This window comes from Neodiprion lecontei, chromosome 4 (genome assembly GCF_021901455.1).
Source record: "Neodiprion lecontei isolate iyNeoLeco1 chromosome 4, iyNeoLeco1.1, whole genome shotgun sequence".
NCBI lineage: Eukaryota > Metazoa > Arthropoda > Insecta > Hymenoptera > Diprionidae > Neodiprion > Neodiprion lecontei.
The window spans coordinates 18659588-18678587 of NC_060263.1; the positions used below are offsets into that span (position 1 = coordinate 18659588).

At 41.5% G+C, this 19000-nt stretch overlaps 1 protein-coding gene across 1 annotated transcript in view; it reads left to right on the forward strand.

Annotated features, from left to right (window-relative positions):
• Positions 1-2213: 2213 nt before the first annotated feature.
• LOC107226657 (lymphocyte antigen 6G) overlaps positions 2214-19000 on the forward strand; it is a 64267-nt gene continuing 47480 nt past the window's right edge. Inside the window, exons 1-2 of the mRNA XM_015667542.2 lie at positions 2214-2393; positions 2469-3342. Coding sequence (XP_015523028.1) covers positions 3279-3342 — 64 coding nt within the window. The 5' untranslated portion in view covers positions 2214-2393; positions 2469-3278. The remainder of the gene's footprint in view (positions 2394-2468; positions 3343-19000) is intronic.

Here is a 19000-nt window from a genome sequence, read left to right on the forward strand (position 1 = left end):
CGTAAAAAAGAGTATAAGAGAATAAAAATGCGAGGGGTAGATACGAGTCGAAGTTGCTGCATCGATGCAACGTGACGGATTTTCCTCTCTGCCTCTCTTTTTCCATAAATTTCACCGCTCTATTTTTGTGATTATTTATTGCGCGAAAGCAGGAATAAAAACAAAAGCAAAAGTGCGACAGAGAAAGAAGAAGGAGCGGAAAGAAAAAAGCGGCGGGGGTAAGGAAAAAGAATGAAAACGAATAAAATCGCGCGGAGAACGGTGTTTATTTAGCATATAACACAGCACGTGGTATCCGCGAAATTCGCGGGGGGTTTTATTTTCGCTCCTGCACACCGGGCGATAAACGAAATTTATCACAACGCAGCTGAGCTGCTGGATCGAAAAGCGCTGCAGGATATGCACGGCAATCTGGTCGAGCCGTTTCCTCCGTGCTGGGAAGGCGAATTGTCTACTAATCGTTTTGCAAATATCCCCCCTACCAGGCAATCAGGTGGAGTGATAAGCCGACTTGATGGATTTGGTTGGCTCAGTCATTCCGGCAAATAGGTGCATCAAGGGGCTTTTCTCTTCACGCTGACGACTCTGCTGCTGATGCTGGATTATACCAACGTGTATGTAACTGCTAACGTTACACGAATGCATACACAACGGGCAAGAGAGACAAGCGTAGAACAGTTGTCTCGATTCTCGGCTAGTCGATGGCGGTAAATCGTCGAGCTGACGATTATGTGAAAGCTCTTGCGCTCGGGCACAACGAAAAAGCTCTAAAATTATCTGCGCTTTGGACTGTGTGCAGCATAGATAAAAATTACGCTTGTTACTGTTGCTAGAAAATTTGGCAAATGTAATTGTTTAGTAGGATTATAGTCGTCAATGCCGTGTCAAATTATCGCAATGATTAATGCAAGAAAATGTAGTACGAATTTTCATAACCAAAAAACAATACTAAACAGATGCAAAACTGATTTTCATTTTGTACCTAAATATGAATACTTGCAGAGTATGTATACCTACAGAATATTTTGCCCACGTTTCACAGAAATTCAGAGAAATCCCTGAAAAATCTTCAATTAAGCTGGATGCAAAAATTGTATTCGATATATTGCATGATAATGTACGTACTTAATTACAACGAAAAGCTTGCAGGCGTGTTGGAATATTTTAACGATTCAGAGGCAATCATCGCCGCATTATTATTTCAAGTTCATCACTTAGTCGAGCGCTTAAACTCTCTGAAGAAGATTATTATATACAGATGAAGCTTATAGTGTATATTTGAAGCCTGCAAAAGAAGAAAAGCTGCGGCTCAGACGTCTTTGTGCTCAATTCTTATAAAAGAATAATTATAAAGGAAGAATTCCCGCCGTTATTCCCTTGTTATAAACGCGGGAAGAGGACGAGTAGAAGGTCTACTCTTCGTAGAAATATATTGTGTATTATACAACCGATAAGGATTACTTTGTGTATTAAGTATACATGGCATAATTTGCCAATTATGAATTCAGCAGCAATTAGATGCAATGCCTACATTATTGCACATGATACAAGTATATTGACTTCGGTATATACGTCTCATAATACGATCAAATTAAGTTTGCAAATGAGACGCGTATACGATGAGTTTTCTTCTAATTTTGTAAATAATTTTTCGTTCAATTTTTACAACTGTGAAAATTGTATTAATTTATCAATTATATGTGAATATATAAAGATAAAAAAAAAAACAACAACAAATTAATCACAAAATATTATACAACCCATGAAGCACCTCAGTTTTGTTCAATTTTTTTATGAAAAGAAATTTTAATATCGCGGGTATGTTAATAATATCAAATTATGTCATAATTCACTTTAACTATTTTATCACTGATTGGATTATTCTAAATCGTTCCAATTTTTTTTCACCTCGTACTCGAGACTATTATTTCTACTATCACTACTATTACTATTACTACCATTGTTTCGCGAAATTTGTCGTTCCCGTTCATCTTTGAATTCAGGACTTTTACTTTCTTTTATAGATGCGGAGTAAGAAAAGAAAAACGAGAATCAGATTATGAAAAAGGAAAGCAAGGTAAATGAGGCGATTTAAAATCGACGAGTCGGCGGTTTTATCAGTTTTCAAAGAAAATCATGAGTCTCGTTCGAGTTCCGCGTTGCGCACAAGGATTGGTCCGATTCCGCGGGCTGCACAACGGTTTGCGCGAAACTCTATGTCAGTTGAACAGCGACGCCGCTGACGACGCAGGTGAAAGCGACGCTCTCCCTCGATCGAGTTTCAAGAATATCAGCGTAAAAAACCGTACTCGAAGTACGGTAAAAAGAGAAGAAGAAACGAAACTTCCGAGGAAGATTAAGAAGTTCGATTTGACAAACCAACGATAACAAGAGTAGGAATAATTTTTTATTTCTATTCCTCGTCTTTTTTTCGTTAAATTTGTTGGTTTTTTCCCTACAAATTTTAGCCAACCGAAAGCTGCTGCTGACAAAATTTTACCACGAAATAGTGAATCATTGATTTTCACCTGATTCGATAGCGAAACGGAAAGAGAGAGAGAGAGAGAGAGAAAGAGAGAGAGAGAGAGAGAGAGAGACGATCCTTGTTAGGAGAAAGTAAGCGGAGAGACTTGGTGAAAAAGTATTTTACAACTTTTATTACTGTACGTATAAATAGCGTTATAAAGTTTCTGCAGGCTGTATATTGCAAATCCACGACTGCATTTCTTCGCTTCTGCAGTGATAATTAATCCATTACCGTGGCACAAATTCATGTGCTAAGTGTAAAACGAACGATCGAGTTACCGAGGGTGGAATAAACGTTGAGACGACTGAAATCGTGGAAACAAGTGAGCTAATAGTATTAATGACAAGTTTCAGAAGAGTGTCGAGGTGCTTTTTGAGCTTTGCAGTGATCGGAGAAAATTCAAGAGTATAAATAATCTTTCGTTTTAAATTCTTGCGGCGATTCGTCAGCAGCGGTAGCAGATTCTGCGAGACGGATATCGCAACTTCGTTCATCGCTATTTTGATAGAAAATAAACAACAAATAAACAAGAATACACGACATAATCGGCGACTTTATCCATCGCAGAATAGTTGTTCGTTTCATATATCATTGTGTGTGATAATCAAGAAGTAAAATAAAGTTGGTATAAACAGCGTGGTAAAAAGTACAAGTAAAACAAAGGGCAGGGGGAGAGGAAGAGATATACCGAAACGAAAAATTGTGCGTGAAATAAAACTTTAGACTGCACGCGCGACTTCAAGGCGGTACCATGTCTTCTTCGGTGAAATTCTACGCAAGGATCACGATTTTATTACTGTGCGGACTCTGCATCGGTGAGTCTGATTTAAAAAAATATGTATACGTACCTAACGATGATAAGGAATTAAAATTAATTACGAAAAATGATAAAAAACACAAGTTTGAAGCAACGACGGAATTTAATGAAGCTGAATTTAATTGAAGTAATATTTCCTTAATCTCGAAAAGAAGTTTCTATTACTTGGCAAGATTTTTAACCCGATACTTTTCTGAGATTTAGCTAGTCGAAATGTTGAAGGAATGCAAACATTTATCTTTTACGCAACACGGAATGCAAACAAACGTAGAATTGTTGTAATATGTATCATCGTTAATATTAGGATTACAGAATTTGACCGACAAGGAATAAAGCTCGTGATTTCCTGTATACGTAACGGTATTTTTTTCACTTGTTTTATTACGAAAATAAATTTTCGATTTATTGCAGACACTTATGGTTGATATTTACCACCATAAAACACGTCGCTCGTGAGTTGGAAAAGTAAACGATGTCATCTTAACGGCTATTGAGACTGACTAGACGCATTCAAAATATTGCTGTACCCACTTAGGGTATTTGTCTGTGGTCGGCAGAAATCTTCCCCAAAAGTATAAAGTTTTTCTATGGTCAACGTATACGTTCTATATCTATATGTATAAATGCGTATTTACAGTGGAGGAAATAAAATTGTTTGAAAATAATTTACGCCCACAAAGAATAGCGCAACTCATTCGAACTCTGAAGAATTTACGTCAGTTGGCAAGGAGAAGACAAATATCTAAAGAAAACAAACGGAGAAGGGTAAAACAGAGAGATAGAAGAGTTGTGAAGTTGATTAATAAACGAACTTTAAACTTTCCGATCGGGAGGGAAAAAACTGTTGATAAAAAATATGCATCATCAATTTTCTCCTCTTCAATATCACGTAGCGAATTCGTAATTCATCGTTTGGAATTCCGAAGACATGTAAAAAATTATTGAATAATTTAAACTGAAATACACATTGACGATTGAAAGTCGTGATAGCGAATTTCATGAAGTTTTGTCGGAAAACCTACGGGTATTAACGATTTTTCGAAAGCGTCAATTTTTCAGGTGGCGGCCATTTCGCGACCGGAAGTCGCGACAGGTTGACCACTCTTCGCGTAAATCCTGACATACGAATCGTCGAAAAATTGATCAACCTGTAACCTCATTCATAAGTTTGTTTTTTTGCACATCTGTTCATATGTTTGAATTATTTTTTTTTTTTTGTATTTTTGAGAATCCAATGAAATTCCGCAAATAGACAAAAGAAAGAAGAAATCAGAGTGTGACAGAAGAGAGCGAAATTGACAAACTACTTTATTCGTGGTTTCATTTTTTTTTTTTTTTTTATACAACTTGATATCTAATTTCCTCTGTGTATCAACTTCAGTTATTTCTTTTTTGTTCTTTTAATTGAAATGTAATTAAACTTTGCTCTTTTTGAATACGGAAGAAAACAAAGTTCGACAAAGTGGAGAAAAATCGAGGAACAATTGACGTTGATCCTGCTTTTTTTTCTCAGAACTACATGTCCAATCTTTTTTATTAATCGATTTGAACTCCTGTTTCTTCTTTTGAGGAGTCCATCAACTTCGTGAATATGGGAAAAAGTATGAAGGAGAAATCGAAGTACGAAAAAATTGAAGTCCGAAATTCTTCGCACTTATTTCTCATCCATCGATTTCAATTGTTTACGTCTTTTTCTCACAATTATAAATCCAATTAAGTATAAGAGGTCGAAGCACAGGGAAAAAACAAACCAAAAATCTCATAAGTTGTTTTCTCACCCCGAGTCTTATCAGGCTCCTTCCGGGTCACGTCGCGGCATCGAAAACAGATTTAATTGGGGAATCCATTCGACCTACATCTGTCACTACATGCCAAAACGTATCCGGGAGCCATTGGCGAAAAGTGGCTGCCGCGATGATGGATAAGCTGGCTTAATGCCTAGATTCATAATATGAAACGTTACTAAAGTTGCTGCAACGTGGGTTCGGGGTCAGTGGAAAAACGGTGTCTATATAACTTGGCTAGAATAGTGAAAATTGCAAAAACATACGCATCGCCTCTCTTGTGAACCGGTGTAATAAACACGCGTGTGTACGACCAACGCACAAACGGATCCAGCGGTGTAACTGCTGTGCACAATTGCTGTCGCGCGTCAAAGCTAGCGGCTATCTCTCTTGGCAGTTATTTCCTGCCTGCATTCAGGACCAGGAGTGTTTCACTGATGCAGCTACACGATGCACACCCACTCCTTGATACACGGAACACAGAAAAGTGTTACTTGAAAGATCGTCACGTGCATCAAATTTTTCAATTTTATACCCGGTATACTGCGAGATAAAATTACACTGAGAAAAATTTCATTTGTTATAGTAACTAGAAAAAATGAGTAGATCGTTAAAAGAACTGTTTGAATATTGTTGGAATTACGAGAAACGAGGTACATTTTGCGCTATCGTCGATCCTTTTTTGGTAATCGCGACGCAAAATCAGTTTCTGAGGTTTACTCTTCTTTTTTAGTTAAACGAGGCTTTAACGTCAATTTATTGTTGCGCAAGCATTAAATTTTCGCCACAGAAACACTGAATTTCAGCTGTGTGAAATACTTCTGACGTACCTACTAATATGCATATAACACGTAAGATAGAAATGAAACGAACTCTGGTTGGCGATACGAAGCAAGCAAACCGTTCGACAATATCTTCGAGGAGGGAAAGATGTTATAAGAGCGTGTTATTTCAATTGAACATTCAACGAGCCGCGCGTATCGACGCTGCGTTGATCTGAAACGATCGCGATCTGTACAATAACACTTTGTTATTTACACTTGAATGTAAGATCCTACCGTTGACTCGTTGAACGAAGCCATTGCTATACCTATTTCGCAGATATTAATTTCCCACTGTCACGAAAAAGGCGAAAGGAAGATAAACGTGGAAAGCAAGCCGCAGTGCGGATTAACACCTAAGAATTCACCTCAAACCCCAACTCACAAATTAAAGCAACAACCTCGAGTGAACCGCTCGTGCGGTGTTAGAGAGCTGCAGAATAAAACACAGTCAGTAACAAGAGAAAATAATCAGTAAATAAAGAATACAGGCCAAGTTTTTATTTCACGTGATGCGAAATTCGTCGACACGTGGAGAAGCGCCGATTTTATAGCACGCTCAGAGATGTTACGCGACGTTGAACGTAAAATGCATCAAACACACCGCAAACGTTACGTGCACTATACCCATAATATCACGAGCTCACTCATGCCGATATGGTTTAATAACGGGAAACGCCGCGCACCATTTCCCCGATATTTTATCCCGCGACTGGACTAATTGCACCGCCACGGTGTAATAAATATACAGGTGTACACAAATACGCGGGGTGAATAATGCCGCACCGTTTAAAATCGGGTTAACGCGCGCACAGACGACGCGAATAACGGAGGTGTGTTCGAACATTATCATACAGAGGCAATAAAACATCGCGTCCGTGTATGTTTGCACGCGGAGTGAATATGGTGACGGTATATAAAGGGTGTGAATCAATGTCGGCTCCAACGTACCTACCTGCGTGTCTGCCCGTGTCGTTAATTATCACCTATACCTTATCCGAGCCCACGTTCCCTTGCCTCCGTCAACGACGGGATTATCGAGACGGCCTTTATATTGCCTTTCACTCACCGTCAGTCGCTACCCTCCGGATGCAAATCTCTGGGGCGAAACGGACCGGTGGATTAACCTCCTATTACCCCTGCCTTTCACACCTGCCAAAGTAGGTTCCTCGTTTATTGGTTTACAAAGCGAAGCTTGAACCCACCGGGAGCAAAATTCTACGGAAAGATTTAAAGTCCAGCGCGAAATAATTTCACGGTTAAAGTGTGATTTGAGATTGTACAACAGCTCAAGGCACTTGAACTTTTTTCAATCTGAATTGTCGCACGCTTATCTTCCGTTCATCGAACCGCGGTACGTAATTGAATTACACCGTAATTTGGTAATTCGAGAATTGCTGTATCTATGCGAGATTTTGATAGACGTAAACTGACTTTTTGACTAGCAGGCGAAAAAGTGTCTTGAAAATTAGAATCTCGGATGGAAAAAACTTGTATAAAATTAACGGTCGGTTTGGCTTCTTTGGTTGATCCGCTTTTTTATTTTTCAGCAAACTTGAAAGTGAGGGTCTTTAATTGCAGCGTGAAATATTTCACTTACCACGCTGCGGATTTTTTTGCCACACACACTTCGGGAATGGAATAAAATTGAGGTGAGAAAAAAAAAGTCTGCATTGCGGGGAATTTTATTAGCCAGTCTCCAGCTGACGCAAACCTGCAGGATCGTTAAACAAGTGTTTAATAGGAAGCTTACGCTTCGCCTCGGGGTGTTTCATTGGCGGGTTTAGAATGCGTAAATTCGATTCGAAGATCGAGATTCGAAAATTGAACGGAAATTACTTTAAGCAAATGGGTCGGTGGGTATATTGAGCACACGCCGTTAACGTGCTGCACAACTTATCCTGCACGTCGGGTTACGCGGGTTATGAATTATACATAATAGGCGACAACACGGCAGGAAATTGGTCCTCGGTGGTGTATAATTTTCGCGTCATTCACGTATCCGCGATTCTCATGCGCGCACATTTGAAAAAAGAAAGCGACAGAAAGGGAGAGACTGGAATGTAGAAGATATTCAATAATACATAGTCTCAACTCGTACGCTATACAATTCTGTTTGCTACTTGCATAATGCGCCTCTCTGATGAAATTTTTTTTTTTTTTTTTTCACATATTTTTGTTACACCGCTAAATTAACTTTGCGTAGCTCTTGCCAATTGAAACTGTAACGTGAAGATAAATTACATGTTTAATTCAGAACCAGTTTCACTGAAATTTGCGCGAAATTTTATTTTTTTCATATCATACTCTAAAAGTATTCTCCAGAATACGTCCGATTAATTATGAACATTTGAAGCATGATCTAGTCTGTTATATGTACGTATTTTCTTGTCAATCGTTGAAGTGAATATTTAATCGAGCTCTTAAACCTCATTCGCATATCGCATAAGGTAACGATTTAAGAAAAATCATAAACACATGTTGATAAAATTATAAGGACCTACGACCGAAAGAGTTTGGAAAAGGTGAACACAATTCATTCGCACAGACGTCAAAATTTCTAGCGAATTTAATGTTTGCGAAAAATTAAAGTATTCAATACTTATTGCAAGAAAATTTACATCCGAAGATTTATCTTGTAGAATATCATCCGGATGAAACAAATGGAATAGTTGAACTTCCAGATCAATTGTGGCATAGCGATCGCTTTACTGGCTGAATTAATTACCCCAACGGATCAAATATTCCACCTCTTTATCACCGTATTCCGTTCCTGGAGACGAGGATAATTCGTCCTCGCCTCGTAGTTTTCTCATTTCTCTCTACGCTGAGTTTAAAAATATATTCTGACAAATTTATAGCTGAACCCCTGCTATTTGCCACTATGATTTATACCAAGAAGCCTCTCTGAATGCTAACCGGATTCACGAGTTTAGTTTTCTGGCAACGAACTCGCGAATTGCACCCTTCAGGGTTTCATTATTCGGGTCGACAAATGTCCCTATATCGACAGCCCGGGTAACTCGGGGTAAAAAATCATACGACGATTGCGCTAACTGTTTACTCTGTCCTCTGACGAATAGACGAACTACTGAAAACAACAGTGAAAACTTGTTACATTAATTCAGAAATTGACGCGGCAAATAACAAATAATTGAACAATCTTCACAATTAATTGCTTGGTCAGCTTTACACACTGTACGGTAATTACCGTTAGAATTAATGGGAAACACAGGTAAAACGATTGCTTGACGATACGTGAAATCCAGTAAATAATCAGTCATTCATCACCAAAAGTAATTTTCGAAACATATGAATAATTGTAAGTAAATCATAGGATGCGCTTTAATTTATTAGGAGATAGCCGCACAACTCGAGTATTTATCAAATTATAATACGATACTCGTTAACTATAACGCTATTTGAAAATACAAAATAGAAAAAATTGAAATCTTAAACAAAAATATCGATGCTTTATTTCAAGTCACTTCAAAATTGAATTCACGCTACGATGGCTCATTTGATTCAGATCTTTGTTTTTTTTTTAAAGTCATTGAAACGGAATTAATTTTTTTTAGCAGTCAATTAAATATTTTCATTCGTTAATCAAAATCAATATCGGTGCAATGTCGTAAAATTAAATACACAACGATGTCAAGATATTGAAAAGCGTTTCGGTGAATTCGTAAAAAACAGTCTTCCAAGTGAAATAGGTCATTGCATAGAGTGAAATCGAACGAATCTACTAGACATTTAGCGATTTTGAAGCGATTTTAAACGAGGCATGATTGATGTCGAAACTTTCGTTTATAATGGGACTACGGGATAGTTAATGTGCGACTAACTCGCAAAGTGAACAGAAAGACAGAAAGTATTGATTTTGGCTAACTCGTCTCTTGAACTTGAATGTAAAAAAATCCATTAACTAGTAGCGTATAGCGGTGCTTCATTTTATTCGAAACGAGGTAACACTCGCTAAATATACTTATACCGCCATTCTATCCAGTGAAAAATCAAACAGCCCAGTTTTTTTTTTCTTTCTTTCACGCCTGAGCCTCGGTGTGTCAAGCGTGGAGGAAGGGTATAAATGATGAATAAGAAATGAAGAAATAAATTTCCACCCCTCCCCTCCCCTGCCGACGTTTTTTTGCGAATAATATGTCACCGAGGAAGTCTGAGAACGCGAGATTGAGGGCTTGCCGGAGTTCTCGCGTTTTTGGGGTCGCGCAGGACGAGAGAGACAAGACGAAAGTAAGGGGGGGAGAGGGAAAGAGAGAGATATAGAATGTCAGAGAGTACCTGAGTTTTTCAGGAGACAAGGAGACGATGTAAAACCGAGTCGAGTCGTTAAATTTGGAATGTATTGTACAGATCCGTCGATTTGCGGTGATCCTGGCCGGCTAAACACGCCTCGAAGAGACCTTGACCCAAGTTATGATGACCAGAGGAGCCTGGGGTAGAGGAAAGCCACTGTTGACCCTGGGCTCGCTGCCACTAATAACTTCTTTGTAGGGTACGCCGAGGCGTCAGGCTCCTTTCAAGATGAACTTTTCGCCAGGGTCTCTCTTCATCACCCCGCCCTCCTCCCCCACGTGTGTCGCGGAGCTTTTTCTATTGAACAAAAGAGGATAAGAAAGAATATGAAGAGGATGAGGAAGAGGAGGAGGAGGAGGAGGAGAAATAAGACATAGGCGAAGATGAACTAAGAAGACAAAAAGAGAGGGGAGAGTGGGGAATTGCACACGCACCTCCGAGTGTTTGAGGGCCTATTTTCGTCCCGCTTTTGCTCCCGGACCCTTACACGTCGGGCCACATCACTCACTTACTTTGCTCGTTTGCTCGCTCTTCTGGCTCTGATCGATTGCAGCCTGCCCGAGATAGAAGACTCTCGGCGATGAAGTTCCACTTCGTGTTTACTATAATTATTCGTCAGCCCGGGAAGCGTCCCTGGCTAACCGTGGCAGCGCCATTATCGTGAATAATCTGCTGGGTCTTCGAAATTGAACGAGATAGAGCGAGGAGGGAGGGTAAATATTTAGTTACACTTAAGGGGTCGTCGAGCGCTTTCGAAGGCTGAACAGTAGCTCTACTCGGAGCCTCTGTTTCGTCTCCTTGCAGTGGTTACTCAAACGAGTCTCTGCTTCCGATACAAGTTTCCATAATGGTTTTACTACAGTCGTTGTAAATTTAACACGGTTCTTCCAGTGCCGTAACAAGGGAATTGAAAAATGACGAAACTAGCGTCACGCTGAACAAAGACAACGTCTCGGATGTTTTTGTCCTGATTATGAAGGACGGTGCATATAATTACCCCGGGTAATGTGACTACGTCGAGATCACAGAGGAGGGATAATGGACTGTGAAAATGGTAAATGAACGTCATCCGTGTAAAGGAATAATACCAAAGTGAATTCGAATGGGTAACGCGCCCCCTAACGGGATAACGTATTAGCTAAATGAGTGCATTGTGCAAGTCCATAACGTGAAATGGAATTCGACATCGCCGGTTGAATGAGGAGCATGAGGGACGGCTTGACAGTGTAAAAATGAACGTTGAAACAACTCCCCGTGGATCGGAACACCGAAAGCAGCCGTTTTCTTTCATCTTGTCCAGATTTGAGAGCGCGATGCGTGCATATCCGCTTTCTGAAGGGTCCCAGGTAAAAGACTGCGCAAAGTGACAGTCGTCGTTACAGCATGCACTATAGTAACAGACATTGGATGGGGGCGGTCGGGTTTTCTGGACGTGCTACCCCGGCTGATGGGTATACATCCAACACTTCCAGAGCAAGTGTCTAGTGCCCAACCCCTGCACGCTCTTCTTTACACGGTTCTTCCAGTCTCATCCAGACGCTCGGGCCTAGCCGGCGCCTCATTGTTAGCCAAACTACCCGCTTTTCACTCCTACGTTGATGCTTAAATCCTCGAGAAGAAATGACAAGGTGCTGCTCTGTGGCCCAGTTCGTAGCTTCTCCTACCGGTCGACCTTGGCGCCCCGCGATGACTTGACGATATTTTAAGACCCTTTTGAACTTGAGACTCCTACAATTGATGGTGTGCCGAGCTCTTGAAGACGCCTGGTAAAGAGCAGCTGAAGATGGTCCGTTATCACTGTATTGGTATCAAGTAAATGAAGGATTGTTGAAACTTACTTAGATTCTTAGAAATCTTTCAACGGGACCTGAAATTTGAAATTGTGCATCTAGTGAAGAGTAGTGACAGGTATGAACATGACGAAGCAAACGTAGTCGGTTTAATTGTGTTGAATTCGAAAAGCATTATCTTAAAATCCATTGAAACTCAATACTCGTACGATCGCGAAATGCCGGGCTTTTCAAGAAACCTAGAAAAAGAGCGTCCAATGGTTGCGTAGCGTCATTACGTTGGTATCAATGGTTGATGGGTCATTGAAACTGCTCGAAATTTTGCGAGTCGTTCAACGATATCTGAAATTCGAAATCCGACGTGTGGCAGAGATCAGGTAGACGCCGAAATGCGACGTTGGAGAAGCTCGGTTGTTAGTGTTCGATTTGAAAAGCACTTCGGCATCCGAGTCACGGAGATGGATATGCGTGACTCGGTTAGTTGTAACAATATTGCAAGGCGTTTAAAACGGGCGAAGCGACGATGTCGTCGAAGCATTCGCGTGTAGGCGGAATGTTTCCTAGTTTGCCTATTTGGAACGTGGGTCTCGGGAGTTCCGACACGGAGGGACGACGAGGTTATAAACGTTTTTGCAATCTTTACTCTCTCGCTCTCTCGCTCTTTCTCATCTGCATGAGACGTTTTCGGCTGGGGGTTAATATTTCAAATCTGTCATATGCAGCGGCCCGTCGCCTCGGACGAGTTTCGCCTCTCTTCAAAAAGCCAACCCCACTTCTCATCCCCCTCTCGTCTCCTAGTTTGGACTTTCTTTCTCAGGTTATCACCAGCTGTCGTCTCTCTCTCCTTCTCTATCTTCATTTCTATCTCTCGCTCCCAGCCTCGGGGTGTGTCCTTTTTTCCTCGTATTTCACCGGCCTGTACGACAGGAAACCAAAACAACTGGCAAGAACAGGGACGGTACACCATGTTACTGACACCTCAAGCTCGCAGCCAGCTCCCTCCCTCTCCCCTTCCCGATCTCAAAGTATTGTTTCGATAATGACAAGGGGCGAGATAAGGACCGTCAAAGGCTGCAAGGCTCGTGCGAAGTGGGCTCAAACTCCGCGGGAAAAAATAAGCAACTAAAAGAAGATGAAGAGAAGAAAAAACGCTGATGGATAATAGGCAGACTTTCAGAAACAGTCAGTGTCTGATTGTAAGAGCTGACTGGTCCGGGCATGCGCCAGAAGGCAACCGAGTGTTAATTCTTTCTTTTTTTTTTCATCCTGTTTTGCTCATTTTTTTCATTAAACCCGAAGCGGCAGCGCTGCTACAGGTATGTCTCTGTGATGGTGCAGAGACAAAGATCCGTATCCGGATATCTAGCCGGAGGCAAAACGACCCTACCACTATTAACTGTGCCTACTCGTTCCTCCAACACACCAAACTTTGTACCCTTTCATAATGAATACTTACGCCAGCTTCTCTACTGCGACAAAAGGCGCCCGATGGTTTCCTGGAGTCGTGCCTTCAGCTCTTCTGCCTTCCAGGTTCATAATTACACGCTCTTCCGCTTTTCGGCTTATCCGGCTCGATCTTGAAACTGCTTTGCCAGAAACCTCCAAAGAACGGATCCCAGGATAGGATCCTCTTCTCCTGCAGCGACAGCAATCCTGGAAGGTGGTATCTTCTCGCCTGTTTTGATCCCGAACAATTGGTTTCTTTGTCTTCACTATCGCTCGTGTTTCTGGCTGTATTTGCAGCTGCTGTGTCGATACAGCTGAGTAAACTCCAGAAGGATCGTCGAGCGTGTCGATCAAGGAACACAAATCACAGTCCATTATGGGATCCGATTAAACGCGTTCTGCAGTCATAGTACCTGCAGAGAGTCGAGTGTTTGCGTGGTCCTGTCGGAGGGTCGGAACCGCGTTGAATCAAGCTCGCGGTTGTGTAGCCGGTGCGAATTTTCAGGAAACTATACTGCCAACCGTGAACCCGATATCACTGTCTCTAACTTTTCCCCGGATATTTCCTGTGCAAGTCCCGAGTGTTTCCTTGCAGCAACCGACCCTCGACCAGAGATTAAATCGCGCCGGAGCAAAGGGCTAATCCTCCCTCCCTCTGTCCCTCTTATTCTGTTTCTCGCTTTGTCCCCGGACGCCAGGTCACGCTGGTAAAGTTGTGTTATAGTTTATTCAGACCATGGAACGGGGGATGAAGATTAACGATGACGTCGTCGAGGCTGAAGCTTCCGCGGGCACTGTACACGTCGTTAAGTTGGATTAGCTATCAAAAATTCATCCGGTTTCCCGAGTAAATCAAGACGAAGTTCGGGACCTCGGGAATAATCAACGCTCCAAATTCAATACGAAATAGAAATGATGAACCTCAAGTTTCCCAAATCTTAGAAAAGTACCTGAGATGCATTCCCGGGATTTTCTTCAATCTTTCATATGTTGTGGCATATCAAAAAACACAATGATGTAAATTTTGTTTTCAAAAACTAATAGGATATCACTCACTATCGATAGACGATAATACGCCCGGTGGTTTTACTTTCAGGAATTTCAACCCTTATTTATTTATTTATTTTCTGCCGGTAGTTCTCAACTCTTAAACAATCGACCAGTAAATGAAAAAAATGCGGGTTTAATGTCTTTTTGATGCACTATAACGTGCTACAGAATAAGCATAACCAGTGAGCTTCGCCTCGGGTAATTTTCTAATTGTCAGTCACTTTCATTTATTATACCACCGCCAAATTATACTCGAGTTCGCAGAGCTGACCGTTGCTGACCAATCGTTGAACGGATTTCAGGCGCTTGATGCAGATCCGTGCGGTAGCATATATGTATATATATATATAGGTATGTATATATATGTGTATATTCCGCGAATCACCATATTCCTCTTTCCAGTTGAATTTATACTTGCCGAGACGATGGTGGATGTGCATCCCAGGGTGGCAATCTGGGTCAGTTTGCCCAGAGCTTCTCTCGCTCTCTCTCTCTCTCTCTCTCAAACACCGGGCCTCGCCTCGGTCACTGCACCACACATTGCACACAGCGTAACTGTCATGTTCCGCTGAAAGCTCCAAGTTCTAGCCATACGGTTAGTGATCAGCTTCTGGATGATTCTGCCGCTTGTTATCCGCTCGATCCAAGCGATTCGAAAAATATGATGAGCGACGAACTGCTACACTCGCGTTATTGTGTCAATTCCGCATCGCCACCATGGTGGAGGACGGCAAGCTTCAGTATAGCCCACTCTTGTACTTGATCAGAGGAAAATAATGATTCGAAGAAGTCTCACGGAAATTTGTCATTGGCACTTGAGACGGTCACTTGATCGGAAAAACGGGCATGAGGCGAATAATACAGTTTCGATATTATACGATACCGTAACTGATTATTGATATCATTAGCGAACAGGATTTTATAAAAGAGCTTAACTGAAATTTGGAGACGTAAACAATTTTTACACTTAGAATTATATATTCCTTCAATCATTTTCTGATCTACTAACGTAAGTAAATGTGAATTTGGTTTCCTTGGAGAAATATCTTGTCTTGGGATCTTTTTTTACTTCAATGATGAAAATAAGATTGTTTCAACTTACTTTGAACAATCCTTTTTTACATCATCAAATTTGAAAAAGATCCCCAGATAACAGGGTTTCTCGATAAAACCAAATTCGCATCAATTTCTGTCAATAATCTAAAAAATAAGTAAACAAATATGCAGTATAACCGTAAAACTATAGTCGAGTCTGACCGAAAACTTGTACAGCAAAATTGAAAAAGAATATCTTGATCTAAGCCGATAACAAAATTTATGACACCACACGATAGCGAAACAAATCATAATTCGGAGGAATTTAACGAAGTTCAACTCTCACCAATCGCAGAGAAAAAGGGTGAAAGTCGATTTGGTCAGCTTTTCCTTTGACACCCTTAACTGCGGATTTCTTCATTCATGACATAAGCTGCGTTTCAGCGTATTCCGCGTGATGCGGTCCCGAAATTGAGGACGGTTAGAGGGTGACTCGTCTTCCGATAAGAGAAAGAGCCAGCGATCGCAGAAACTATATAACCGACGGTCCAACACTCGTAAAAATTTCAAATACCATTTCTCACGGGACTGTCAGCCCCGCGTCGCGCGCTTTAAATTCCAAGCTTAACTCTCCTGACGATGGCGTAAAGTGACATTTTTCACTGCATGAATTCTGAATATTCGCACTTTCCCACTGTAGCTCAAAATACACGCTCGGTCATGAGCCCGGGAATTTCAATATAGTCAACGCAAGTCGCCTCGGCTTTTTCACGTCTCGCAATTTTCTGCCTCTCGGGAGAGGGAAGTCCATTTTCAGCCTTGAATCCGACATTAAGTCCCGCGACGCTGAATTCACTTGAAACAAATTAATATCACTTGCAACCCAATAAAACCCCCGTAATAAAAGACGCGACGTCAGTTTCATACGTCATTCCGGAATCTTCAAACCTCTCAGTTCGACGTACACGACGGAGTGGTTTCTCGCTATAATCATGTGAACCAGTCAATTTTACGGATCCCACTTTAGCCGACTTGAAAACGTTGGTGTGAAAGTTCGAACTGATTGAATTACCAAAGAACCGAGTGCCAGTTCCCTGTAATGTTGCAAGAACGTTTGTCAGAATTCACAAAGATTTTCATACCCTCAGGAATACCTAATTAACAATTTCTTTCGCGTGAATTTCATCCACCAAACGATGCAGCGTGTCCAGCTTAACCAATCCTCGAGCACAGCCCCGCCGAAAACATCGTCTGAAAGTGAGAAATAAAACAAGAAACCCCGATGACGTTTCCCTGTGAAACCGTCAGCGGAGCTGACAGCTCTCGGCACGAGGTACCTACAAAGGCACAAAGCAAAGGCGCGCACCACATTGTCGGGATTATGTCATTCGGCGAGAGGTTCGATCCGAACGCTGATAGGGGCTGACGAGAAGAAGCATACACTCGGCGAGGCATGACGTGAAATAATGAGGGAGGGTAATTAGCTGGCTAAGCATTTCCTCCAGGGGTTATGTAGTGGGTGCTCTTATCCTCGAAAGAGCGGACGGCTGGGAGAGACGAGGCGAACGGCGACCGTCGTGTCTAATCTGCATCTTGGCCCCGGAGGCAATGTGTGAATAGTGCCTCGTACGACTTTATTCCCCCTTTTTTCTTTCTTTCCCCCTTCTTTACGGGCCAATCTCGTCTCTGGCTACTCGGCTTTACCCGGCCGGCTGTCCGCACGAGCTTCCGGAGAGTCATCGAGGCCGTAGAATAACTGCCGAGTAATGTAAGCTCGGCTTATTTCCCGATCTTCACCTTCGAGTCAATTACGTTTTCGGAAACCTCGGAGGCGGATCCTTCGAGGGTCGAGATGAGTACCCTTGGGGAGTTGCGAAAATGTCGCGACACTTACCTACCTCTTCTTTACATAGTCGAGGCACGGCTTGGGCCTCGCAAATTTTTACGGTTCGCTGGCTGCTAGGCATTCCGTGCCACTTCCGAGATCAAAGAAGAGCTTCGATCCTTGAGTATGTAGGGCCGGATCAGGACCTTCGACCTGGTTCACCACTCGAAAAACCCTTTAGATACTACCGTTTGTTCCAGAATTTTTAACCGAAAGATAGAACACCCGGAAGCCGCGTTCCGTTGACAAAAGTAACGTTACATCAAGAATTTTTACGACGCTCAGTAGTGGCAAAAAACTTTTCACATGAAAGCTTCGCAAACGTCACTGAAGTTGATCTGATGATTTGTTATTAAAAATGTACCGGTGGTATAGGAAAACATTTTCCAACTCTAGATTTGAACTATAAAAACATTACTATATTTCAAATCATGAGAGACAATCGCGTTATTCAACCATTCTTTCACAAAAAATTTTATTTTTCTTGATTGCTGGTTAGATTTTGGATATCAATACGCTTATGTGTGAACGATAAATTTGTGACGATTGTGTGTTTGGTATGCATTTCGAATTTTGTTACCAGCTTGCAAGCTCAAAAAAATCTGTCACGGACGACTTCAATAGGATTCATTTTTGAACAAAATAAGCTATTTTTTTATTATTATCGGACGAATCATACGAATTTTTCGGTGAAAAAATAGTATGATTATATGATTGCTTTGACGGTGCTTACGACAAGATATTTGAAATACAGTACCTATTCAAAACTGTTCTTCTCGATCACAGGGACTTTTTTTCGACTACATTGAACTTGATTATAGTCAAATCCTTTCTCGCAACTCAAGTCAATTTTGGTAATCTTTGAATCCAGGCGCCAAATCCAGGATCTTGAGTGCAGATTACAGGGATAAGGATCAGCTGTCGATATACGGTAACTGGAATCGGGCGTTTGCTCTGTTTCCGCGAACTTCCCGCAAGCTCGTGTACACACCATAAGTTCAACTCAAGCTGCGTAAGGCGCCGGACAATATTGAGCATCCGGGTGCCGACGTATTTTCGCCGGTTCTCGAATGCCGATTACTACCTCGGCACATCCTGAGCATCGCGAGAATCTTGTGGTCGATAGTGACGGTCCAACGCGGAATGCATCACTTCTATCTCTCTCTTGTGTCACGAGGCGATACGGAATTGAATTTGCAAACCGAACAAGCCAAGGTAATTCGCTGTTGCTCATTAGTCAGCCGATAAGGAAACAGAATTAGTTAAATTCTCTAGGAGTCGAATTCTTAACTTATGCAAATCAGGGTGAATTTCACCAAAAAAAAGCGGCTCCATTTCATATGTACCGAGTGTACGTTTTACCGTTTGACATTTTTCCCATTGTTGACACGTCGGTCAATAAATTATACGTATCCTCGATCGCACAAATACAGTTCGATTTACACAGTGTTAAATTATCCAGGTGACATTTCGACGAAATGACCTGGTACAGTGCTTCCCAAATCGTATTAGGTATATCGAATCTGAAAAA